Below are 23,012 nucleotides of genomic sequence, written 5' to 3'. Positions count from 1 at the left end.
CAGCAGAGAGGGAAAACAAAATAAAATGAAAAACTCCGCCATGGAACGCCTTCCAGCCTGACACCGGCATGATCTCACTTGATAAGATAATGAAAATAAATCGCAAATCGGGAAAAGAAAAGCAGAAGATAGAGGCGGAGAAGTAAAAGGATGAGACAATGCCAATGCGATATAGATGGGAGTATAATGTCCAAATCAGGAGCAGAGAAACGAGAGGAAAGAAGGTGACTGAAATCAGTCTAGATGCAAGGGCACGCATGGTTGCGAAGGAGAAAAGCGGACGATCGGTACAGTACCTCTAAACATCATCCATCGTACCGGCCGGCTCCTCGCCATCGGATTCATAGCTTCCGGCCGAGCTCAGCTCGTCGTCCGACTCGGTGTCTTCGCCGGCTTCGTCGACGGCTTCTTTGCTGGCGTACTTGGCGACATACTCTGTTAGATATGGGTTAGTTTGTTTGTGAGACTGACCGGGGGTGGAGGAATATATCCCCTTACCTTTCACTTTTGCGTCGTAGGTCTTAGGCTCGCGCATGAGCATGGCTGCTGCTTCGCCGTTGAGAGGGTCGGACGGGTTGGGGTAGCGGAGGAGCTGAGGGAGGAAGACCTCGAAGATGTTGATCATGTCGTACATGGGGGACCAGGTCTGGTTGATGACGTCGAGGCAGACAGAGCCGGAGCTGGGGGAAGAGAAACCAAAGGTGAGTTGGGGCAGGTTATGGGGAAAATCAGACGGTTGGGGGAAAACGGTACATACAGCTCATCGATGTTCGGGTGAAAGATCCGGTTGACAAACCCGATGCTGGGGCTCTTGTATGGGTATTGATCGGGGAGTTCGACGTGGATCTTCCAGTGGCCACCAGCGAATGGAGCTTGAATTTGGTTAACAAACTCGACTGGGATTGAACCGTGGAATGCGAGACCACTCACTTTCCTCAGGGCCCTTGAAGCGGACGTAGAATTCTTGCCTGGTGGTAGATTAATAAGTCACGAATCTCGACTGCGAACCCGTGGGCAATGAGACGTACACTAAATCGATCGTTAGCAAATGCAAGGCAGCTTGGTCCAGAAGGGCAGCAGCGTACTGTTATCATTGACCAGAGTCACCTCATAGTCACTCATCAACCTAGTTGTTCATCAGCATGATGCCTATGTATTCCATCCCGCTCGAATGTCATCGTGATTCCTATCTCCATCGGCGGCGTAGGTACAAGGGGACGGCGTAAACCGGGGCGCATACATCCTGTGACCCATTAGTTAGCTATCATGCGATCGCGAGACACTTATGGCGTAGCATACTTCATAACCTGTCAAAGAACACCAACGTCAGCATCTCCGCCACTCTCGTGACAGGTACGGAAGGAGGAGACTCACATCGGTCTCGATTCTCCGCTTGGGGCTGCTCATTTTGACGGATTGAGGGATTTGAAACTTCCGTGGGTGATCGTTTCAATATGGAGGTAAGGAAGTCGGGTCTCGGTAAGACCAAGCGACGAAAAATGTCGGGTTGGAGGTTGAGGTCTTCCCCAAGGTCGAAGCGGGGAAGCAATGAGCGGGGCGAATCTGGGTAGCGATAGGGCAGATGTAAAGGGCCAAGGCGCTGAAGTCTTGAATCTGGTTGCAGAGAACGCAAATACCAAGTTAGAGGTAGAGAGAGGCAAGTTGTTCAGAGAGTCAGGGAGGGTGAGAAAGAAAGAGAGTATGAGGGAATAAAAGAAGAGGAAGCGGGAGGAGAAAGGGAAGTAGAAGTAGTACAAGAGGAGCGAAAGATGGATGGGGATGAGGTGACGGAACCGTAGTCTAGTTTGACGGGTCAGGCCCGGCAGTCACTCAGTCAGTTACTCACTGTTAGGAGGCGGTCAGGCGCTGGGTTCCCTTTCCCGGTTCCATGGATACCTGGGATAGGAGGGGGAATCACTGTACTGACTGCACTCCGTACCGTACTCCATACTCCGTACAACTACGCTATGCTACACTACAACAATTCCTCATTCTTTCAGCCCGCCAGCTATCTACTGCACATCATCCTGGCATCTGCACAGTGGCCCAAGGACTAAATCTTCCAAGATCAGTTAAACCCAACTCTAAGCCGGCAATCCTGCTTATCATTGGCCCAAGATCAGGAGCATACGGATGGGTATCGGCCTTAGGTGTCAACTGGGCTGGCTGTCATCTGCTCTGCCTCGACAAACGCAATCCATTGAGGTATGCAAATAATTGAACTAGATATCAATATCATTACCACCACCACCACCCATCAACATAACTCCTTTTCTAGGGAAGGCTATCGCCACACCTTCGAGTGCTATCTCGCAGAACATAGAGAGGGATTTTTTTTTTCAATCCGCCTCCACGAAATCAACATGGACTCCCCTTCCCCCTCTCTCCACGGCTCCTCAGCCCGCAACTCCCCCAACCCCGATCAAACCAGCCTCCCTCACAGACCAGCCAAGCGCACGCAATCATCCGACTCCTCCGCGTCCACTGCGCAACATACCCCCATCCCCGACGACAAGCATGGCGCCGATCTACCGATGAATCTGTCCGCCTCCGTGGTGTTGACCAGTCTGCCCCGCGATGCGCATCAAGCATTGGCGGATGCCGAAGCCGTAGACAAGGGCAAAGGCAAGTACAGTGCTCGTCGTATATGCCCATCTAGCAAGCATCACGCCTCAGCTTCCCCAACCTCCCAAGCCGTGAAATCTACTTTGCAATATCAGCGGTCACCGACCCGATCGATCGGTCCCACAAGCCAAATCGCCCATCGCCCACCTTTGGCCTACCGTAGAACTTATTGAACTAACCAACCAAACCCATCCCGCAGTCACGGTCCGATTTCAACCTCTCCCCTCGGCCCCGATTCTCAAAACCCGGGTCTTCAAGGTCAGCGCTTCGCAGAAGTTCGAGACCGTCGTCAACTTCCTCAGAAAGCGGCTGGACTGCAAGGAAACCGACTCAGTCTTCTGCTACGTCAATAGCGTCTTTGCGCCGGGGTTGGATGAAGGGATTGGGGGGTTATGGCGGGTAAGTCTTCCTTTCTGGAGATGTCGCGATGATAGGGCCCTTGAACTCTTATCTTTTCGTCTAGTGTTTCAAGACGGACGAGCAGCTCATTGTTGCGTATTCCATGACTCCTGCTTTTGGATGACAGACATATCCGGAGTCTAGTTTGATGTTGAAGGAGTGAAGGAGTACGTACTGCATGTCTACTTACACGTTTTGTCCGCTGAACAACACGACTAACAGCACGCCAACTGAGCTTAAAGGCACGATAATCTTGACGATATTATGAATAGAATCTCCTATGGGAGGATGATTATGGGAACATGGAAATGAAAAGGTATCTATACAAAAGTAGACTTGCGTGCATCAACAAGCGACAGGGAACCCCACCGGGGTATGCAAGGGAATGGGAATAGAACCGCGCCAGTGAATCCGATTGATCAACGTTTCTGGTTGTCCTGGCCCTCTTCGACGATCCTCTCGAATTCCGCCAGCTCCTCCTTCGGGATAGCATAGGTGTACTCCTCCGACGGGTAGGCGCGGCTCTTGACCTCGTCGCGATACTGCTCAATGCCCTTGATGGCCTCGCCCCAGACATCGGCGTACTTCTTGACGAACTTGGGGAGGAAGCGGCCCGGCGGGAAGTTGCCGGTCATGTCAATCTGCACCAGCACCTGGCCGGAGCAGCCGTTGCCGGCGCCGATGCCGATAGTCGGCACGCGCAGCTTCTGAGTGACGATGGCGGCGATCTCCGCGGGCACCGCCTCGACGACTATCATGAACGCGCCGGCCTCCTGCACCGCCCGCGCGTCGCGCAGCAGCCGCAGCGCGCCCGCCGTCGACTTGCCCTGCACGCGAAACCCGCCCAGCGAGTGCTGCCGCTGCGGCGTGAGCCCGACGTGCCCGACCACGGGGATCCCCGCCTGCGTGATGCGCTGGATCGTCGGCGCCATCTCCTCCCCGCCTTCGATCTTGACCCCCTGCACCCGCCCTTCCTTGACGATGCGGATCGCCGACTGCAACGCCTGCTCCGGGGAGACCTCATAGGAGCCCATCGGCAAATCAGCCACCTATCCCCACGCAAAGGACATTAGCTCATAGATCTAACCAACCTCCCTGCACTTGCTCCCTCCACTTTCTCAGATGCTTCATTCTCCCTTCACATCCAGTAAAGTAAAAGTGAGGACGTACCGTAAAAGCCCCCTTCACCGCCCGCGCCACACTTCGACAATGCAGCAGCATCTCCTCCATGACAATCTCGCTCGTGTCCTCCATCCCCAGCGCCACCATCGCCAAACTATCCCCGACCAGCACCATGTCCATCCCCGCCGCCTCGGCCACGTGGCCCGACGGGAAATCATGCGCCGTCAGCATCGTGATCGGCTCCCCGCGCTTGTACATGCCCCGCAGCGTCTGCAGGGTCACCTTCTTCCGGGCCGGGGCCGCGCTCGCCGCGCCCAGCGGGGAGTGCGAGCTGTGTCGGATTTGGTTCCGTGGTAACCCATGTCGCGAGGAGAGGTGGGTTTGTGTGAGGGTCGCGGCGCGGGAGAGGACGGGGAGTGTTGGTGTAGTCGTCGTAATGGGGCGGGAGAGAGAGCCGCAGACAGAAGAAGGGAATGACCGGCGGATTGGAAGGAGGAGGAGAGCCGAGGGGGTCCTTGACGATGCCATTGCTTCTCTTTGGTGTATTGTACAACCGAGCGAGAAAAAAAGTTGAAGGTGAGGTGAATTGGGAGTAGGAAGTGAGAGGACGAGAGCTCAGTGGATTTTCCCCGCAGCACCAATCCACCAGTCCAGAAAGCCCAGGGTATTTCAGTAATCAGTCAGATGAGAGAGGCGAAATCTGACACAAAATAGAATAACAGAGATCCGAATGCGGCAAACGGAGTCGGATCGAAGTAGTGTGAAAAGTACTGTGTAAGGCGAGTGGTGTGACGTCGTCGCAAATGATCTCTTTTTTTTTTTCTTGCCTTCCGGCGGGCCAAAATGTTTAAGGTACTTCCGTATAGTAATTAGTGTACCAGATAGACCAACGGAGCTTGAACGGCAAAGCTACCCCAGATACCTCGAGCCAAATTTCCGAGAAAAAAAAAATCGAGTTTGTAGGTAGCTAAGGAGCTTATACAAAGTATGATCATAAACAATTATTTCCCGCAGACTGCCGGTAAGTTCAGTCTTTATACCACCGACCCTATGTAAGCTGTGCTGGTATATGCGGCGTAGTCCCGAGCATCAAGGTCCCGCCCAGTGATTCCGAGGTCCCGAGGCGTAACAACAGTACTGTCCAGTGTACACCGCTTGGCTAGTTTCGATATACTGTACACTGTACAATCTACTGTACAGCGTGAACCTAAGACTCAAGCCGCAGATGGACTGGTTTCTACGGCGTAGATTGTTGATTGTTGAGAAAGTGACTGGGTCGCGTGCTGGTATATGCGGCGTAGTTGAAGTACTCCTCCAGCTTTCTTGCCTCTTAGTTCCCTTTTGTCCGATTCTGCCGGTCTCAATGTGCCGTGTCGGGGCGCTCGGTGGGTTGCCACTGAGATTAATTGGTCGGATAGGGAGGCGGTGGCTTCTCCGCCGGGGGTTTGGCTTGTTCCGGTGCCGATGAGGGGTGAAGCAAATGGGCCGAGGCATTTTGTGAAGGTTCCGGGGTGGTATGACAGGACCAGGACTGCCTCAACAGTTGGGAGTTGACAGAGTCAGTCATCCTATGTTGGCAGTGGACAGTAGAAGAAAACTACAGGCTATATGCTACCACTAAAGTCCTAAATACGTGTTAAACCCCGAGTAATTCATTATGTATTCCATTCCTATGTAAATTGTGGATAAGAGCTGCTAACCAGCTTACTAGCCCTACTTACTATAATAGAAAACGTACCAAGCTATCTAGGTAGCCAGTCAAGCCTAGGTCCAGTCCATCCCTCAGGGACCTAGCAATAGCCACAGCAGAAGGGAACGGACAGCAAGAAAGAGATAGACACAGACAACCACCGAACGTAAATGCGAAACATCAAGCATCAACACCAATCCAGAAATGCAGCCCCTTGTATGCAACCCCCATGAAACACATCAACCCATGATTGAACTGAGAATAGAAAACAAAAGTAGAAGAGTAGATGACCGGAGGCAAGCGCAAAAGATGGCCAAGTAAGAGGACGAAAACAGACGACGTTGTCTATCCCATTGCATTCAGATGTCATCGCGAATCTTATCACTGAGGTCGGAAAGCTCGCTTCCTACAGCTGAAGCGTGACCGCATGCATGATTGCAAGACAACGCCCTGCAGCCCGCACAGCCTCGTGTCTGATCCCCTGCTTCCCTGACTTAAGCTGCCACGTGGGACATTCCAAGCGAAGAACTTCCACCGCTGTCAGGGGCCGTTCCATGCACATGCGCTTGCCTCGTAAGTCAAGGACGGACAGCACGAAACACTGCCAAAACCCAAAGACGCCAGGCGTCAATGAACATGCTGGCTGGGGATGTGCATAGCAATAAACAAAATAAGAAATATAAGAAGGAAGAAGGAAGGGCAGCTCTGAATATTATAGACAACGCTAATACATCATCAGCTGACGATGAGGGGGCCTGCTCGGAACCGCATGCAGAGGTGTATGTGTGTCATTCGACGGAAGGAAAAGGTGCTAAGGCCCTTCGTATGTTATCTCTTGCTGAGCATTGGGGAAGCAACACGGCGACTCATGAGATGATTCGAGGAATGCGATATATTGTACTTATCATATAGCCACCTTTTTTACTGTTTTCTCGTGCCAGACCATTACAAAGCAAGCTTAGGCTTGAGGGGTCTCTCCAGCTGGATGAGCAAGGAATCCAGTTCAGCCCAGTTAGCTCTGTTGATAGCGAATTTGCGGTGCTTTCGAGTCATGATGTGCTAAATAGCGGTCAGTTGCTATCTTCCAACACGGTTCGGGAGGTCTTACCTCATCAAAGTCATCGAATTTATCCCGGCAGTTTTCGCAATAACCTGGCTTGGGGTCTCTCCGTCGCTCCTTTTTCTTCGGAGTAGTCCCCTTTCGGATACTTGCGAGTCGCTTGAGTGCCTCGGTGCCCTCTAACTGCGCCGTCTCTTCCTCAAACACATTCACAGCTTTCTCCGTGTGGCTTAGATTACTCGGTCGATTCTCATGGGTTCTCAGCTTCAGATTCGTGTTGATGTTCGTGGTTTGGTGCGATAATGGCACCGTGCCAGCGGCAATTACCCCGTTCCCTTTCTCGAGTACCTTCCGCTTCAATTCATGGACTTCCTTGCTCAAGCCAGCCTTAGCCCCGGGTGCAGCGGCAGTCGAAGAAACCATTTGGGAGCGGATGGCAGAGGTGATGTTCGAGGGCTGCACCCCTGACGCTGCAGGTTCACGGCCATGGAAGAATGGACCCGTGCGCTGCATTGGAGGTGGGCAGAAACTCTCCGGGCTCTTCCTAGGCGACGGTGGTCTAGCTGGCTGCATCTCCTGCATCTCAGGCTGGTTTGGTTGGCAAATGACCTCTGCGGGGCTATATTCCGGTGTTGCCTCCTCAACATCATCTGGGGTCTTGGTGATCTCCGGCACATTCAATTTCGCATCTCGGGTTTCTTGGACGGGGACAGGTTTTGGCACCGGCTTCTTCTCCTTCTCGCGTTGACGGGCACGTTGTCGGTCCAGCTCCTTCTTTGTAGGCGGCTCGTCGATGAACGGACACTTGCCCAGGGGTGCACTTCTGAACTGCGGCCAGGTCCCATCTTGCCGTCTGACAACCCTGGCGTACTCACGGACCATGACAGGCCGGGTCTTTTCATCCATGTCATGAACGTAGATAAAAGGGCCTTTGAACAAGATCTGCTCCTTGAGAACCGAGTGAGGATTCCGGTCAGACGGACCGTTAAGCTCATTTTGAAGCACTTGTGAGAGGTCGTTTTCCCCCTTGACCCTTGTGTGGCCAGTGACGGCATTTGTAGTTCGAGTCGAACCCGTGTGGCCCGCGATATCCCCATCATTAATAGTAGCAATCATCCGCTGGAGTTTTTCGATAGCCCAGATCTTCATGCGCATTTGCCGAGCTCGGTGCAGCACATCCATTCCCCTCTGTTCACGCCGTGCATCGTTTTTAAGGGACATGTGAAGGTGGCTTTCGGCGCTCTTATCGAGTAGAGACGGATTGACGGTCTGCAAGGTACCATCCGCATTCAATTGTTCTGTAGGTTCCGCGGTGATCTCGGTCGGGGTCACGGTGTCATTTTCAGGGGGGATGGGGCGAGAGGTCACGACGTGGCTCACTTGGCGCGAGAAGAATTTTTCTTCACGCTATAGAAGGTCAGCAAATCTGTCAATGGCACGCGAACAGACATATCAAAGGCATGAGTATACCTCGAGCCCCCTCTTAACCTAAGGCTCTCCGGTGCTACTGAAAATCGAAGTGGGCTGGGGGCAAAGAAAAACTTACAGCTCCTAGAGCCAGAACCTGTCTTGAGCATTTGCTTCGAACATCCTCCGGGATACTGTCGAAGTAGAAGACGAATTGAGGGAAAGCCTTTCGGTAATGTCTTTGCCACTGTCGCATGGCATCAAGCGTCTCAGCGGACGGCTTGTCATTTCTTGTAACTTTTTGTTGAGTCTGACGTTCCTTGTCCCTGACGGCAACCAACTTCCTTTCGAACGCGCTGGGCTGGGCATTGTTGGTCCGACGTGTAAACAGCTTAGAGTCCGGGTTCTGCAAGGCGGAAGTTCGGGGACGGGTGGGTGATCGGGCCTCCGGGTCCTGGCCATCGACTACCTGCTTCTTCGGAGGAGGCTGGCCGTAAGGGATGTCAAGCTGGGTTGACGCCGCCCGGAGACGTTTGGCCGGCACGAGGCCTGACCTGTGAGGGGAATTGGTAGCATTCGGCACGTTTGCGAGTGGTCGGCGAGTCGACATATTAAGAGTGGTTCGAGGGGAGGGTGGGATGAATACTGCTGCCATGTGGTAACAATAGCGGCAGCACTATGAACGAGGAATAAGAGTAGGAGTAAGTTGGAAGAGCAATAAAGGAGGGGCACTCCAGACGAGCACGCGATGGGATTACACGTCTCGACGAGCAGAGAACTCGATCAGAAAAGGTCCATTGTCCACGCGATTATACGATAGTGACAGGGAGTGAATGTGAACAAATGAGACTTAGATGGTCCCTTAGTTAGAAAGGGATCCGACCAACAGTCCCAAACCTGAAGGAAGGAAGAGCAGGAGGGCAATAAGAGGTAGGGGAGGAGGAGGAGGAGTAAGTAAAGTGGTTGGTGGTGGTGGTGGTGGTAGTGGTGATGATCGAAGAGAAGAGCCAGGCTAAGCGTGTCAGGGAAGGCTGGTGGAGAACGGGCGGGTTTGTTTTGGCTCCGGATGTGCGCCTGACAACAAAAGGCGTGCGCGAAGCATGAGCCCTGCCTCCTCCAAGAACATTCTTATTTAATCCCTCGCTATTCAGGCTCTTCAACAATTGCATGATGCTCTGAGTGAATCTATCTCGTTTCCTTTATCTCTCAACTGTGACTGTTCTGGCTGTATCTTCGACTCACGAATCGTCTTCTTGAACCAAGCCTGGACGCGTCCAGACAATCCCATTGATGCATCACAAAATGTATGACGTCTATCCTAGCACCAAAACTTGGTTTCTATGTTTACCTGCACCTGAACGAGGTCATTACCTCTAAAAATGGGAGGGCTGGTTTCTAGTTTACAATTAAATCGAAGGGTATCTATCCAATTTTCCTGTTCCTTCTATCCTAATCCCGAAGGGCTTCAATGTCTTCGACCTAAAGTAGCACCCAGCGCGTCAGCAACAGATCAAGACCCGATTGAAAAGCATAGCTAACCTCTTTGACAGCTTCTGTAGTCAGGACGATAGGATTCTCGTCACCGACACAAACACTATCCTCAATGCGAATACCAATACCGCGGAATTTCTCCGGCCAACGGTCGCTTTCGGGGACATACAGGCCACTGAGAAAGGTTAGTGAGAGCATAACAGAACTAGGCGAGAAATACGTACGGCTCCACTGTGATACACTGTCCTGCCCGCAGAGTATAGCCACGAGAATACCCCGAGCAATCATGGACATCAAGCCCAACATAGTGTCCCACGTGGTGAGGGAAGAGGATTCCCATGGCCTGTCCCAGATCAGTACTTCGAATACTATATTAAAATGGCGTAAGACGGCACTTACATCTCCAGAGACATCAAATCCGAGTTGTATCAACTGTTCCCGCAGACCGTTCTCGGCAATCGTATGCAACCGGTCCAAGCTCACCCCTGCATCTTCCCTGCAGAGGGAGAGACAGTGGCGGTGCACGCTCAGGACTGCGTTGTACAGGTCCTTCTGAGGATCGGTGAATTTGCCATTTACAGGCCAAGTTCTCGTAATATCAGACACATAGGTGCCCGTTTCCTATGATACTGTGAGTGCTCAATCTATGAGCTCTTTTGGAGAGGATACTCACTCCGCCTCCGTCAACGAGGACCATGTCTCCATCCCTAGGTGCTCGTATTAGAGCATCGCTTAGTAACTACGACCGCAGATACTTACCGAAGCACATCGTCATTCCTAGTGTAGTGAATGCTCAAGGCATTCTAAACATGTTAGGATTGGTCTGTCGTCTGGCATTGGATGGGTTAAACTTACGGAACCACCCGCAACAACAGGGACAAAGGCACTGCCATCGCAACCATTGCGTCTGAAGTTATACTCGAGATATGCGGTCAAGTCTCTCTCCTTGGTGAATGTCTGCCTCATAGCTTCAGTGAACGCCCTGCCCGAGGCCTGTCCCACTCGGCGCATCTGTACGACCTCGTCTTCGCTCTTGAAGACTCTCATCTCATTCAGTATCGGCTTCAGCGGCTTGACCTTGCGGTAGTCGACCAGTTTCTTCAGCTTCTCGGAGGTAGCAGTGGGGCCGTAGAGGAAGCGATGAAGGGACGACCGCCCGGGGTTCAAGGCAGGAATATCCGTATAGATCGCCGTAGCATCCGACAGAATCTTGGGTAGCAAATCTCCGATGCGATCGATGTCCCCTGACTGGAATCCAGTTTATCGTCAGTGTCCGAAGCATTAACGTGACGGCACAAGCATCCCTACCTCGTCCGCATTGAAGACATCAATGGCAGCGCGGGTTCCTGACCGGGCTCCATCCCAGAGTTCGGCCTTCGCGTCCTTCTCGCGCACGTACAAATGGAAGAGATGATTATTCCCTGATCCGTCATTTGCTGCGAGGTGAGTCAGCACGGTGTACCCTCATCCTGTGACGTTCTTGTTCCGCCATGCCGAAACTCACCGACGATGGCCAGCGCGCTGGGTTCGTTGAAGCCGGTAAGATAGAAGAAATTGGAGTCTTGACGGTATTCATTGAAGATTCCCGCTGCGCGATAGGTGACCTCCGAGGCAGCCAGCACGGCTACAGCATGCTTGGGTAGTTGGTTTGCGAGTCGCGAGCGTCGCTGGGCATATTCGAGGGCGGTGATTCCGGGGGTCACTTATTCAACGGGACCATGATCAGTACCCTGGCACAAGATTATAAAGAAGCATAGTACAGAGGCTCTACTCACATTCACCTGGGTTCAAGATATGAGGATGTGTCTCGTGAAGTGGTTGACCGAATTTGAGTTCTGCGGCGGAGATGGAAGCATAGGTTCGGTGAAGCGCAAGACGCGGTTGACGCTGTTGGAGCACCGAACGGCTAGGATGCGATAGGAAAGCGGAGGGTGTCTGGCGGGGAAAGTAGCGAGGCCATTGGCGGAGAAGTACTTTACATGTCGACATGCTTATTGAAGTACCACCATTGAAGGTGCGTCGAAGGCGCTTATCTGGAATTTCGCGTATGGCGTATGGCGTATGGTTCGGATCTTACAACGGTGATCTCCAACATCCGGGGTCCCAAGGTTTCTGTTCCTGCCTCAGGCACAACAATGCAAGCCCCCTTCGGCGCTGCCCGCCAATCAACGTCAAGTAGTTTCCGATGGTTTCCTCCATCGCTGTTCATTGGATTGGCCGTGGCTTCACAATCGTATTATCTCGGAGTTGAGAGACGTACCACAACCTATGCTTCTTATTGCTGAGAAAAGTAGTCGATTGCGAATACCTAAAGGATACCTTAGTACTACTGAAGTGTGTACCATGTGAACTTGCTTACCGGGAGAGTGGACGTAATCTTTTGTAGGATTCTGAGTGACTCATGAACAATAACTATAAATGTCTGAGCTCACTCAGCGTCAGTAGAAAGAACGTAACTTCATTTCCCCATTCTCTCTGTACTACTGCACAGCGTGAAGACCACAGTATCTGCTCGATTTACATTAAACTTGCTAGGGACAATCCAACAAAATGGGAAGAACTCTAACATATCCCAAGAAACCGTCAAACACCGTCAACCGCTACAAACATCGAGGTAAGACAGTCCCCAAAAGGGAAAGCACAGCTCAGCTAACCACGATATAGCGACTTACGACCTCGGTGCCATTCATTCAATCATCAACTCCACCCAGGTCCTTCATGTGTCCTTCAGCCCGGGGCCGTCTGAGCCCTTTCCCGCGATCCTACCCATGATCGGGCAGATGGGCTCCTTCGACTACCCATCCGCCAGCATCGACGAGCCTTTGGATTGCTACCTTCACGGCTATGTCAGCTCTCGAATCATGAACCTTGCGCGCGACTCGGAGGGAGAGGGCCTTCCCGTCTGTGTGGCGGCCAGTAAAGTCGACGGGCTAATCCTATCACTGACGCCCAACTCCCACAGCTACAACTACCGTTCTGCCATCATCCAAGGCTACGCGCAGCTGGTCACGGATGAGGCGGAGAAGCTGTACGCGATGGAGCTCATCACGAACTCCGTGCTCGCAGACCGCTGGGCCAACACGCGAGTGCCGCCCGACCGCGCCGAAATGTCCTCCACCGTCATTCTCCGGGTCAAGGTCGTTAGTGGCAGCGGCAAGATCCGCGATGGTGGGGTGTCCGACGAGAAGAAGGATACTGGCAACGAGGAGGTCACCGACCGGGTCTGGACGGGCGTGGTGCCTGTCTGGGAGACGTTCGGAGAGCCTGTCCCGAGTGATCAGAACAAGGTGGCTGAAGTACCGGGCTATATCAGCGCATTTGTGGCGGCGCAGACTGCGGGAAATCGTCAGTATGCGGAGAAGGCCATTGGGATCCAGCTGCCGAAAGAGGAGCAGCATTGATATGTGTTGAGTTGGAGTACATACTTGGAACTCTCTTATTTTCATTGTTGATTTGTTGATATTGTTCTCAGTCAATGAGCGGGTAGATCTTCTTTGATTGATTGTGCATCTGAGCTATTCATAACAAGTTCAAAGTAATGGAGGGTAAGCCGGAATCGCCTGTAGACATTGTGCGGGGTATGATGAGGGGATCTGGACGTTGATAATGCTACTAGGTAGGCTAGACACAAGACTCTGCCAACCAACCTCTGGATAATAGGACGAATCACAAGACATGAGTCTTAAAATCTGCTTTCAGAGCAAGTCAAATTATTAGAGGGTAATGTTTTGGTATTACACTGGTTAATGGATCATGTTGGGGATAAAGTTCATTATCGCATATACTTCGGTGGCTACCCCACGTCATCGCTTAGCGTCCCCTCTCATCGGAAAGCCAACATGCTCTCTCACAACAACTTCCAGATTCCTCAAGCGACCGGTCAGAAGGGGAAAGGGTATTCCTCAGTGTGTCTACCTAGAGCCGACTTCTCTCATTGTTGCTATTGTGACTCAATTTGTCCGTAGCAAGGCAGGCTACTAGATACACGGACCTACCCCACCTCGTTCCAGAGGCTACCGTCATGGCTTCGTCCCCCATACCAGCAGCAGACCTCAAGTCATTCACAGACCACCTTAGAGGGTGCAAAAGGGTCATTGCCCTTTTAGGAGCCGGCATTTCCGCCTCCTCTGGACTTCCCACCTTCCGAGGTGCTGGTGGAATTTGGCGATCCTACGATGCGACTGCACTGGCAACTCCTGAAGCATTCAACGCCAACCCAGACCTGGTATGGCAATTCTACAGCTATCGAAGGCATATGGCCCTCAAGGCCCAGCCCAATCGTGCACATTACGCTCTGGCCAAGCTGGCCCAGAAGAATTCCAATTTCATCACGTTGACACAGAATGTTGATGGTGAGTCTGAGACTGCGCTCCCGAAGAAAATGAGGGAACAAAGAGGAATTCAAAAATCATTTTATTCACACACTAACCAGTTGACCTTTTGCTAAAAATGCAGGTCTCTCGCAGCGAGCAGGTCACCCCTCTCACCAGCTCCACCTCCTCCACGGCTCCCTTTTTACTGTGAAATGTACGTCTTTCTACTGCAGCTACTCGCGCGAAAATGACTTTACCGACCCAATCGTGCCTGCACTCGCCCTTCCAAAGGGTGCGGCAAATCTCGATCCATCACCCGAAGATTCGACCGGTGAGCGGGCGTCTCGAGCTTTGGCGGGCGCGCTGAAGAGTGGAGAAGGGGACGATGCAGAGCTGGATATCTCCGATGAACGGGTTCCTCTGCCCGCGCTGAGTCCCGACGTACTCCCCCGCTGTCCGGAGTGCAAGGAAGGGCTCCTACGGCCCGGGGTGGTGTGGTTTGGGGAAAGTCTACCGCTACGAACGCTCGACTATATCGACAAATGGATGAGTAAGGACACGGTGGATCTTATCTTGGTGATTGGGACTAGCTCGCAGGTCTATCCTGCGGCAGGGTATGTCGATAAAGCGCGCGCAAGAGGTGCAAGGGTGGCAGTCATTAATATGGATCGCAACGATGTCGGGTCTTCCGGGTTGACTTCGAGGGATTGGTTCTTCCAGGGCGATGCTGGAGTCATCGTACCTCAGATATTAGAGCCTATTATTGGCAAGGTATGATAAGGAGGGGGGCTCAGAAGAGGGTTCTATCTGGCTATCTAGAATGATTGCATAGCAGGCTACGAAAAGAAGAGAAGAGCGGGGTACTGCTGCTCACCGCAATTTCTTATGGATACCACCGTAAAATTGTGAATTCAATGGACGGTTCCGATTTGGCTAACCAGTCAACAAGACGTCATGCTTCTTAAGTTAAGTCCAAGCTCCAATTTCACTCTAAATCCCCAGATTTTCAGCCGTCAAGGCGCTTTGTCGCAGGCTCAAGTTCCATGTTGGGTCCATGCGTCCGAAGCGGTTGCCGGGGCAAAGAGGGGGAACCAAACCAAACAAATGATAGCGCTATCGATAAAATGTGGCAGGCGTCGGCACTAACAAATACGTACTCCGTAGCGGGATCTTCTTTTTGGTCTCCATCTCAGCCCCTCCTCCCCTTCCCCTCCATCTCTTCTCCAGTTCTGGAATATCTTAAGCATCCTTTGCTCGATCATGATCTAAAGTGAGTTTATGCTTGGGGTTCAGCCTTCACTTCACCCTCATCCCTAGCGTGTACTGTAATGCCTTCACCTTTCGCCATCATTGTGGGTGTGTGCCTTGCTAACCACTTGCTGGTTCTACACAGGATCAAACTAGACTTCCCATTCAACCAGACCAGGAACTCGAACCAGTTATTGGACTGCTCTCTCGGAAGTTCGATGCACATAATATACGCATAAACAAGCGCGGAGCGGCAGCTACTAACCCACAGGACCATACCAACAACAATCCCCCATAACCATCACTCAACATGGCGCGCGAAAGTGATGCTCCGATAGATCCCATGACACCTCGCCGGCCAACTGACGGGCAGCAACAACCACAGCGGCAGCAGCAGCAGCAAGAGCCTCGTCGTGTTCATCCAGAGTTCGGGAAAGCAACTCCTCTTCGCCCAGTGCAACACCAGAGTCATGCTCACCCGAGCCAGAAGACTCACCACCCGAACTCTTCCACCACCACCAACAACAACCGAGGCAACCCTTTCAACATTCCCAAACCCAATCAAGCTCGCCCCGAACATCACCGACTCCAGCAACATGCACGACCTCAGCACCAGCCTTTCCCCCATCCCAAAGGACCGATGACCCCAGGCCCTGCTGGAGGTTTCTCTACCCCTCGTCGGGCAGACCACTACGACCCTTTCAAGCCCGTTCGTCCCTCTGCCTATAACAACAACCGCTTCTCCCGCCCAGTCAACGACGATGTCGTCGAGATTCGCCGGCCAGAAAATTATACCTTCAATACGCCGCGGGCGCCCAAGACTTTCTTTGCCTCCAAGCCCTCGGCCATCAAAATGTCGAATGCGTCGCGAAATCTACAAAATTTCGTCGATTTAACCGGTGGGGGTGGGTTCACGCCGAGTGCGCGGCCCAAGAATACAGGGTTCGGATCGATGGATGTGAACGGGTTCGTGGATACGGCGAAGGCGAATGAGAATATTAAGGCATTGTTGGAGGGGGCATTTGAGGATGACGAGGACAAAGAGAAGAAGAAGGACAAATCAAAGAAGAAAAAGAAGAAGGACAAGAAGAGAGATTCCAAGAAGGAGAAGAAGGATTTGACGAAAGAGAAGAAGCAGGACACCGTTGACATTGATGATCTTGCCGCGCAGCTGGAGGGTGTGACGGTGAAGGAGACGAGAACTTCAGATGATAGTGAGGATGAAGACGAGACATCCCCGAGCTCGCCTAAAGCCTCCGCTGAGGATTTGGCGAAGGAAAAAGAAGAGGAGATCACCAGTGAGGTTGATGATGAGTCAGAAGACGAGGAAGAAGAGGAAGAAGAGGAGGAGGAGGAAGATGACGATGATGGCACAGTGGAGGGCCTCAAGGTCAAATTACTTCCTCACCAGCGCGAGGGTGTTAACTGGATGTGTGATAAGGAGACTGGCCGAAACAAGACGAAGGGTGTCCTTCCCAAGGGTGGTATTCTGGCTGATGATATGGGTCTCGGGAAAACCGTTCAAACGATCGCCCTGATCCTTTCTAATCGAAAACCTGCAAATGGATTAAGAAGGTCTAAGTCTGAGGATGAGGACGACAGTGACGAGGACGAAGAAGAAGATACTCGGAAACTTCCGCCCGGTCTCAGCAAGACCACTTTAGTCGTCGCACCTCTGGCACTTATCAAGCAGTGGGAAGCAGAGATTCAAGACAAAGTTGAACCCTCACACAGGCTCCGTGTGCTAGTTTACCACGGCACTGCACGCGCAAAGGCGACAGACAAATTGGAGGACTACGATGTTGTGATCACTACCTATGGAACTCTGACGTCGGAGCATGGTGCGATCGACAAGAACAAGAAGAAGACGGGCATTTTTTCGGTCTACTGGTATCGGATCGTCCTAGATGAAGCCCACACGATCAAGAACCGAAACGCCAAGGCAACCCAGTCTGCTTGTGCTCTCGACGCTGAATATCGGTGGTGCCTATCAGGAACGCCACTGCAGAACAACCTTGACGAGCTCCAGAGTCTTATCAAATTTCTACGAATCAAACCATTCAACGACCTAGCCAATTGGAGAGAGCAGATCACGAAGCCCATAGCTAACGGTCGCGGTGGTCTTGCCATTGAGCGGTTGCAGGTCTATCTCAAGATCTTTATGAAGAGACGGACTAAGGATGTTCTGAAGCAGAACGCCAACCTCAAGCCGGGTGAAGAAGGCAAGGGAGGTGAAAAGAAGAAGTCCACTGGCTTCCAGATCGTCAAACGAGAGGTCGTCAAGGTTGAAGCGGAATTTATGCCCGGGGAACTAGACTTTTATAAACGCCTTGAACAGCGTACAGATGACAGTCTGGAGAAGATGATGGGTGGTGAAAAGGTCGACTATGCCGGCGCGTTGGTCCTATTGTTGCGCCTCCGGCAGTCGTGCAATCACCCCGACCTGGTCAAGAGCGATCTTGCAAAGGACAAAGATATTCTCCTGCAGACAGGAGCCACTGGTAGTCAATCGTCATCTGACAAGAACGATGACCTGGACAGCATGGCAGATCTGTTTGGAGCATTGAGTGTGGTGTCCAAGAAATGTGATATCTGTCAGATGGATCTTAGCAAGGACGAGGCATCGGGCGGTAGAAGTAGATGCAGAGAGTGCCAGACTACGTTGGATACAAACGTGATGACGACCGACAGGAAGAAAAGGACTGGTCCCAACGCGGTTATCGATCTGACACAGTCACCTTCGGCGCGCCGCTCTGAGGCCCAGGCAGCTCGACTCCGCAGAAACAGAAGAGTGGTTCTCGACAGCGATGACGAGGATGACGAGGATGGCGAAGATGGCGAGTGGATAGTCCCAGAGAATCAGCGCAAGGAAGCCAATCTAGGGAAGGCTGGGGGAACCGACGATGAAGATGCTGAGGGGGGCGGTGAATGGCTCAACTCGGATGATTCTGACACCGACGAAGACGAACCGGATTCACCGAGTCGGAAGCCTACGAGCATACGCAAAGAGACTCATGGCCTTGTTACTGTCGATAGCGAGGACGATGATGACATCTACCTAAATCCTGGGGATGACGCCAGCGACGTTCTCCCGTCTACCAAAGTCCGGCATCTCATGAAGATCCTCCGACGTGAGTCGGCAGACCACAAATTCATCGTCTTCTCGGTTTTCACCTCCATGTTGGACAAGATTGAGCCCTTTCTCAAGCGCGCGGGAATTGGATTCGCGCGGTACGATGGTGGCATGCGTAACGACCATCGCGAAGCGAGCCTCAACAAGCTTCGCAACAACAGTGCCACGCGGGTTCTTCTGTGCAGTTTGCGAGCTGGTGCATTGGGGCTAAATCTCACTGCCGCAAGCCGTGTCGTCATCCTGGAGCCATTCTGGAATCCTGTAAGTTGAACTCGGGCTACTACTAAGTGTGAGGACTTGTACTGACTCTGAAATCCAGTTTGTCGAAGAGCAAGCGATTGATCGAGTTCACCGACTGAATCAGACCCGGGACGTCAAGATCTTCAAGATGATCATCAAAGGCACGGTGGAGGAGCGGATTCTTGATCTTCAGGATCGCAAGCGGGAACTCGCGAACGTGACCATTGAAGGCAAGACCGCAGCTGCGAAGCTCACGATGAAGGACATGATGGCGCTGTTTGGCAAGGATGCCGAAGCGCGATACAACGGAGACAGCAACATCGACTTGACGCAGACCACTAAACTGTTGGCCTCCGGGACTGATGGCGGCTCTCCGTACGTGAGCAAGAGCAGCGCAAACCGATCCGCCGAGTCGCAGTCGCGCGAGCGCAACCGTCAGCAAGGCAACCGTGCCTCTCGGACGGAGGATTCGGTGTATGGGAGACGGTGGTAATCCAGATGATGGTTGCGTGATCAAACTTCGAAACGCATCGTGTGATGGGCCACGCACATGGATCCTTGATAGGCGGTCAATGCATTAGAAGGTGTTGATTGGGGGTTTAGCTAGAAGGATACACGGTTTCAGGACATTTACTAGTGCATTACATGTTGTTATGTGGATATGGATAAATCAAGATTTCGGGTTTTATGCTGCTTATTGCGGGTAGACAATGGGATGGAAATTTTTCCCAAACTTCTGACTCGCATCTCCCTGAGTAGGAATTTGGTAGAGTATAGCTTGGCAATCACGTCAAACCATACTCCGCGCTGTTTCATGAATTCTGTCCACCGTTTCAGAACCGGCTGGGGTCAAGGAAGTTGGGCCTTGCAGATATAGTCTTTATATCACCTCGGCCTATTGAGTATAGACCAACTTATCCGTTTGGCGTAGATAGATTGGAAATAGAGAAATGATCCGGAGACTATTGCAACCCACATCCGGCTTGTTTATGGTTATCCTCGACCACGGAGTTGGTTTGGTCTCCCTCGCGCCGGACTGGAGTGAGGGCTAGGGGTGGGGGTCTTCCTGCTTCTCTTGCTTCCTTTGTTCTATCGGATCTGTGGCTTCCATACGATGATAGTGTAAAATCATCCTCGTCTTGATCATGGCGCTTGGTGTTGAGACAACTGATACCCGAGGCTATGCTGAATGTTGATAGACAAGGCAAGTTGACAAATCCCTTCTCCCTCCTCTCTTTCCTGATCTCCCCCGAGCGCCCCGTTCGATTCATTGCCTGCACTACTATCGCCATGATCACCCACGGTCCCGTACATGGTGGGGGTGAACAGGGTATGTGGATTATAGATAGGGCTGCGGGGTAGGACACTCATATGAGTAGATCGGAATTGTCATATTTCTCCCTTACGATCAAGATCAAGCCTTACCTTACCGATCCTTAAATCAGACGCCCTTCTTTGCTAGGTAGGAAGGAAAGGGGGCCCGGGGGGGTTATAGTGGGGCTGTAGGCACACACAAATCAATATGCAGGAATCTTGATTATCTATGTCAAGGCTTTGCAGGATTACGGTAGGATTGATTGAATTGTATTTCCGGCGGTACGGCGAGCCGCGAATTAGAGGTGGGGAGTGGGGGGGGGGCGAAGGTGCACAGTGCGTATGTGATCTGTCATGACGATGGACGGGGTTTGTGGGTGGCGACGCTTAGTTGGGTAAAGCGCTTCGCTTTTGTTCGGTTGTATTTGAATATACTGTCTACTACTGGGTGCTGAGTGGTTACTGGGGTGGAATGTGGGTTTGTTGACGTGGTTGGTGGCTTTGCAGGTCAAGTGGTGTGAGGGCTTCGTCAGGTAGATGATATATTTGGTGGTTTACGTATAGTGCGTCGTGGTGATCGGCGTGTTTCCTGTATTGTTGGGGATTGCTAAGTGGTGGTCACTGTGCCGGTAAGTGTCTGCTGTGGGAATTTACTATGTATGTGCCTATCTATGGGCATGTACATGATCATATGTCCACCAACCTAGTGTTGTAGTGACTGCGGTAGGTCCAGGGGGGATAATAACGCCAATATCTAGCCTCGTGTGAGCGAGCATTCTTGGAAACCATTGGACTGGTTAGGTTAAAAGGGGTGGGGGGGAGGGAGCCAGCCACCGCCAGAAGAAGTACTGCACTCATACTCTGCAGGCCCTACGCCATAATACCAAAGTACTGCAGACATAGACCGTGTGGAGTGATTGGACCCTTGCCAGCTAGTCACTCGTGACAGCCAATCAATTGGATTTGGAATTCTAGCCCTGTCCCAAAGTCCCCCATGATAGGCTAACTGGAAACTGAAATGATATGGGATATCAGGTCTAGATTGGTGTTGCTGCTACTGCTGCTGCCTAGCCCGCTCATAGTGTAGCATTACCATCTACTGCACCCGGGACGAGTGAAATGCGGTAGCGAGATCTGCCTAGTATAGCAGGGTCGGACAATGAGCCGTATTCGTGACGAGTCAGTCAGTACTAGTTGTGCTGGTAGATAAGCGAGGGGTTGGCAGTTCCTGTCAGTGGATTGCCATCCTCCGTTGCCGATCAACACGGGTGGGGGAGTATGAGTACGTTGGGGTGAACCAGCCCCTGATACGAGGGGATGGATGGTCTGGTTTGTGGCTTGGATGGTTGCGGGGAGAGGAGGTTGTTGTCGATCAGGGAGAATTGGCACCGGGGATATTGCCGGGGAGGGTTAGAGATGTGGTGCGATTGGGAATCGAGCGGGTTGGTTGGTATCTCCGTAGATATATGATATTATTCAGGTGGTTTATAGCCCGCGGACTATCGGCGCAATTGCGTGGTCATGCGGCAGGGGATGGCGAGATTAAGGGTTGTATCCGAGTTATGGTGGAGGTGAGTAACAGACGTAGGGTCAATTGGGGCAAAAAGAATGTCTTAAGTTAATTGATAACAGTTGTAAGTAACCGAACCAGGTTGAATTGGTGGCATTGTAGAGCGAGAAGGGAACTGCTATACCAGCGGAGATGAACGAGGATAGCACTTATAATAGTCTGTTGTGCAAAAAGACAAAAAGACTTGACAAGAGTGGGATTCGAACCCACGCCACTTGCGTGACTGCAATGCTCTTCAGATGTGATCTGGAGAAGGAATAGTCCTTGAGTGCAGCGCCTTAGACCGCTCGGCCATCTTGCCCTTTGTTGATATCAAGTCATGAGCAGTTTTTATAAGAGACAGGTTTGAAAAGCAAAGTTGCAAGTGTCCCCTTGTCGATCGGGATGTTATACAAATGGGCTTGTTGTACGTTGTACAACGAATCTGTAAAGAAATTCGGCTCCAGTTGAACTTGTGATTCTTATTGACTGGCGTACCTTGGGACGGTCCGTACATTATCGAATCACGGCAGGAATTGTAACTTCTTACCAAGCAACTCCGTATGTGTGACGTAGGTACAGTATATATCGATCGTACGTACCGCCCATGGAATTGCTCCTGATCCACCACGGGTCTCCATCGACCCAGATTCATCCCAGATCCTACATACACGCAAGAGATACAACGCACCAGTGCACAGTACATAAACTCCGCTGTAGCATACCGACTAGGAAAGCGAAACCAACAGTGCACACCCAAGAAACGAAAGTACAGTCTTCACGCATCTCCCAACATGGAAACCCATATACCGACGACCGACCTTTTACATGCGACCGGGATATACCGGGATAAACCAATATTATGCAAGCACCTAGCTAGACGCGCATCAAACCCAAGCAAGAATTTAGTAATCTAACCAAGTTAACGTAATCGGTAAGCGAGCGGAACGCGCAAGCGAGTGGAACGCCCAACTCGTGATTCTGCTTTATATACAAATTTGAAGTCAAATATCAACCTTTTTACACCGTTCAAATTGCCTCTTCTTGGTGTTTTACTCTTGCTGGACACCATGTCCGTATATGACCAACTTTATTACACGAAGAACAGCGAGGTGGCGCGCGCCGGCGAGGCTGTTCCTCGCCGGCCGCAGAATCAGACCGTTGGATTCCCAAGGCTTCATCTTCCTCACGAGCCCGGCGAAAAAGCTGTATAGCTTCATGAACTGTAGCTCCTTCGAGGCCTGCCAATTGGCGATTACTTCGTTTCCTCTTCTTAGTCTGGTGTTCGTCTGCAGCCCGTAAATCATGATTTTCCTGTTCAAGTAAGGCTGCCCTGTTTAACGCGATTTCGCAGCCTTTGATGATATATGATAATGCAGTTCTCATTGACTTCCGGAGGACTTCGTGTACGTTCACGCAGT

The 23,012-nt window shown here is 51.9% G+C and overlaps 8 protein-coding genes and 1 non-coding gene across 9 annotated transcripts; 4 read left to right on the top strand and 5 right to left on the bottom strand.

Annotated features, from left to right (window-relative positions):
- Nucleotides 1-298: 298 nt before the first annotated feature.
- Nucleotides 299-1,407, bottom strand: ASPACDRAFT_75768 (E2 ubiquitin-conjugating protein UBC8; the record flags this gene model as incomplete). Its single annotated transcript, XM_020204534.1, has 6 exons — nt 299-435; nt 499-680; nt 758-872; nt 931-968; nt 1,300-1,307; nt 1,375-1,407. 6 exons carry the CDS (start codon nt 1,405-1,407, stop codon nt 299-301), a joined length of 513 nt encoding a protein of 170 aa, XP_020058967.1.
- A 956-nt stretch (nt 1,408-2,363) lies between these two features.
- ASPACDRAFT_39937 (ubiquitin-like protein ATG12) lies at nt 2,364-3,148 on the top strand (the record flags this gene model as incomplete). Its single annotated transcript, XM_020200678.1, has 3 exons — nt 2,364-2,643; nt 2,825-3,024; nt 3,089-3,148. 3 exons carry the CDS (start codon nt 2,364-2,366, stop codon nt 3,146-3,148), a joined length of 540 nt encoding a protein of 179 aa, XP_020058966.1.
- On the bottom strand, nt 2,977-5,132 carry ASPACDRAFT_112787 (3-methyl-2-oxobutanoate hydroxymethyltransferase ECM31). Its single transcript, XM_020195671.1, has 3 exons — nt 4,195-5,132; nt 3,271-4,073; nt 2,977-3,195 (listed from the first exon to the last, which is right to left on the bottom strand). The coding sequence occupies exons 1-2, from the start codon at nt 4,672-4,674 to the stop codon at nt 3,444-3,446; spliced, it is 1,110 nt and encodes a 369-aa protein (XP_020058965.1). The 5' UTR covers nt 4,675-5,132; the 3' UTR covers nt 2,977-3,195; nt 3,271-3,443.
- Nucleotides 5,133-6,781: 1,649 nt separating this feature from the next.
- On the bottom strand, nt 6,782-8,958 carry ASPACDRAFT_50176 (protein serine/threonine kinase activating protein nimO; the record flags this gene model as incomplete). Its single annotated transcript, XM_020202327.1, has 3 exons — nt 6,782-6,895; nt 6,945-8,303; nt 8,443-8,958. 3 exons carry the CDS (start codon nt 8,956-8,958, stop codon nt 6,782-6,784), a joined length of 1,989 nt encoding a protein of 662 aa, XP_020058964.1.
- A 655-nt stretch (nt 8,959-9,613) lies between these two features.
- ASPACDRAFT_75766 (aminopeptidase P family protein) lies at nt 9,614-11,819 on the bottom strand. Its single transcript, XM_020204533.1, has 10 exons — nt 11,570-11,819; nt 11,299-11,496; nt 11,103-11,230; nt 10,650-11,042; nt 10,554-10,597; nt 10,468-10,501; nt 10,194-10,415; nt 10,019-10,137; nt 9,843-9,969; nt 9,614-9,782 (listed from the first exon to the last, which is right to left on the bottom strand). Exons 1-10 carry the CDS (start codon nt 11,781-11,783, stop codon nt 9,753-9,755), a joined length of 1,509 nt encoding a protein of 502 aa, XP_020058963.1. The 5' UTR covers nt 11,784-11,819; the 3' UTR covers nt 9,614-9,752.
- A 373-nt stretch (nt 11,820-12,192) lies between these two features.
- Nucleotides 12,193-13,509, top strand: ASPACDRAFT_112774 (pyridoxamine 5'-phosphate oxidase family protein). Its single transcript, XM_020195670.1, has 2 exons — nt 12,193-12,408; nt 12,459-13,509. The coding sequence occupies exons 1-2, from the start codon at nt 12,345-12,347 to the stop codon at nt 13,193-13,195; spliced, it is 801 nt and encodes a 266-aa protein (XP_020058962.1). The 5' UTR covers nt 12,193-12,344; the 3' UTR covers nt 13,196-13,509.
- Nucleotides 13,510-13,694: 185 nt separating this feature from the next.
- On the top strand, nt 13,695-14,981 carry ASPACDRAFT_75763 (SIR2 family NAD-dependent protein deacylase). Its single transcript, XM_020204532.1, has 2 exons — nt 13,695-14,146; nt 14,250-14,981. The coding sequence occupies exons 1-2, from the start codon at nt 13,816-13,818 to the stop codon at nt 14,882-14,884; spliced, it is 966 nt and encodes a 321-aa protein (XP_020058961.1). The 5' UTR covers nt 13,695-13,815; the 3' UTR covers nt 14,885-14,981.
- Nucleotides 14,982-15,870: 889 nt separating this feature from the next.
- On the top strand, nt 15,871-19,326 carry ASPACDRAFT_75761 (putative SNF2 family helicase/ATPase). Its single transcript, XM_020204531.1, has 2 exons — nt 15,871-18,749; nt 18,808-19,326. The coding sequence occupies exons 1-2, from the start codon at nt 15,996-15,998 to the stop codon at nt 19,219-19,221; spliced, it is 3,168 nt and encodes a 1,055-aa protein (XP_020058960.1). The 5' UTR covers nt 15,871-15,995; the 3' UTR covers nt 19,222-19,326.
- A 2,471-nt stretch (nt 19,327-21,797) lies between these two features.
- On the bottom strand, nt 21,798-21,913 carry ASPACDRAFT_t67. Its single transcript has one exon. It is a non-coding gene; the product is annotated as a tRNA-Leu (tRNA).
- Between the last annotated feature and the right edge of the window lie 1,099 nt (nt 21,914-23,012).

Source organism: Aspergillus aculeatus (assembly GCF_001890905.1).
Source record: "Aspergillus aculeatus ATCC 16872 unplaced genomic scaffold ASPACscaffold_3, whole genome shotgun sequence".
Classification (NCBI taxonomy): Eukaryota; Fungi; Ascomycota; class Eurotiomycetes; order Eurotiales; family Aspergillaceae; genus Aspergillus; species Aspergillus aculeatus.
Note: the sequence above shows the minus strand (reverse complement) of the source record. Positions and strands in the feature narration are given on the sequence as shown.

Bases quoted from the DNA above. Each gene is read 5' to 3' on its own strand.
- ASPACDRAFT_112787 (XM_020195671.1), bottom strand. From the start codon at position 4,674: ATGGCATCGTCAAGGACCCCCTCGGCTCTCCTCCTCCTTCCAATCCGC. The intron at 4,074-4,194 runs GTACGTCCTCAC...GCGTGGGGATAG, and splicing joins CGGTGAAGGGGGCTTTTACG to GTGGCTGATTTGCCGATGGG.
- ASPACDRAFT_75766 (XM_020204533.1), bottom strand. From the start codon at position 11,783: ATGTCGACATGTAAAGTACTTCTCCGCCAATGGCCTCGCTACTTTCCC. The intron at 10,598-10,649 runs GTAAGTTTAACC...TAACATGTTTAG, and splicing joins CTGTTGTTGCGGGTGGTTCC to AATGCCTTGAGCATTCACTA. The intron at 9,783-9,842 runs GTTAGCTATGCT...GTGCTACTTTAG, and splicing joins CTACAGAAGCTGTCAAAGAG to GTCGAAGACATTGAAGCCCT.
- ASPACDRAFT_112774 (XM_020195670.1), top strand. From the start codon at position 12,345: ATGGGAAGAACTCTAACATATCCCAAGAAACCGTCAAACACCGTCAAC. The intron at 12,409-12,458 runs GTAAGACAGTCC...ACCACGATATAG, and splicing joins CAACCGCTACAAACATCGAG to CGACTTACGACCTCGGTGCC.
- ASPACDRAFT_75763 (XM_020204532.1), top strand. From the start codon at position 13,816: ATGGCTTCGTCCCCCATACCAGCAGCAGACCTCAAGTCATTCACAGAC. The intron at 14,147-14,249 runs GTGAGTCTGAGA...CTAAAAATGCAG, and splicing joins GTTGACACAGAATGTTGATG to GTCTCTCGCAGCGAGCAGGT.
- ASPACDRAFT_75761 (XM_020204531.1), top strand. From the start codon at position 15,996: ATGACCCCAGGCCCTGCTGGAGGTTTCTCTACCCCTCGTCGGGCAGAC. The intron at 18,750-18,807 runs GTAAGTTGAACT...TCTGAAATCCAG, and splicing joins TGGAGCCATTCTGGAATCCT to TTTGTCGAAGAGCAAGCGAT.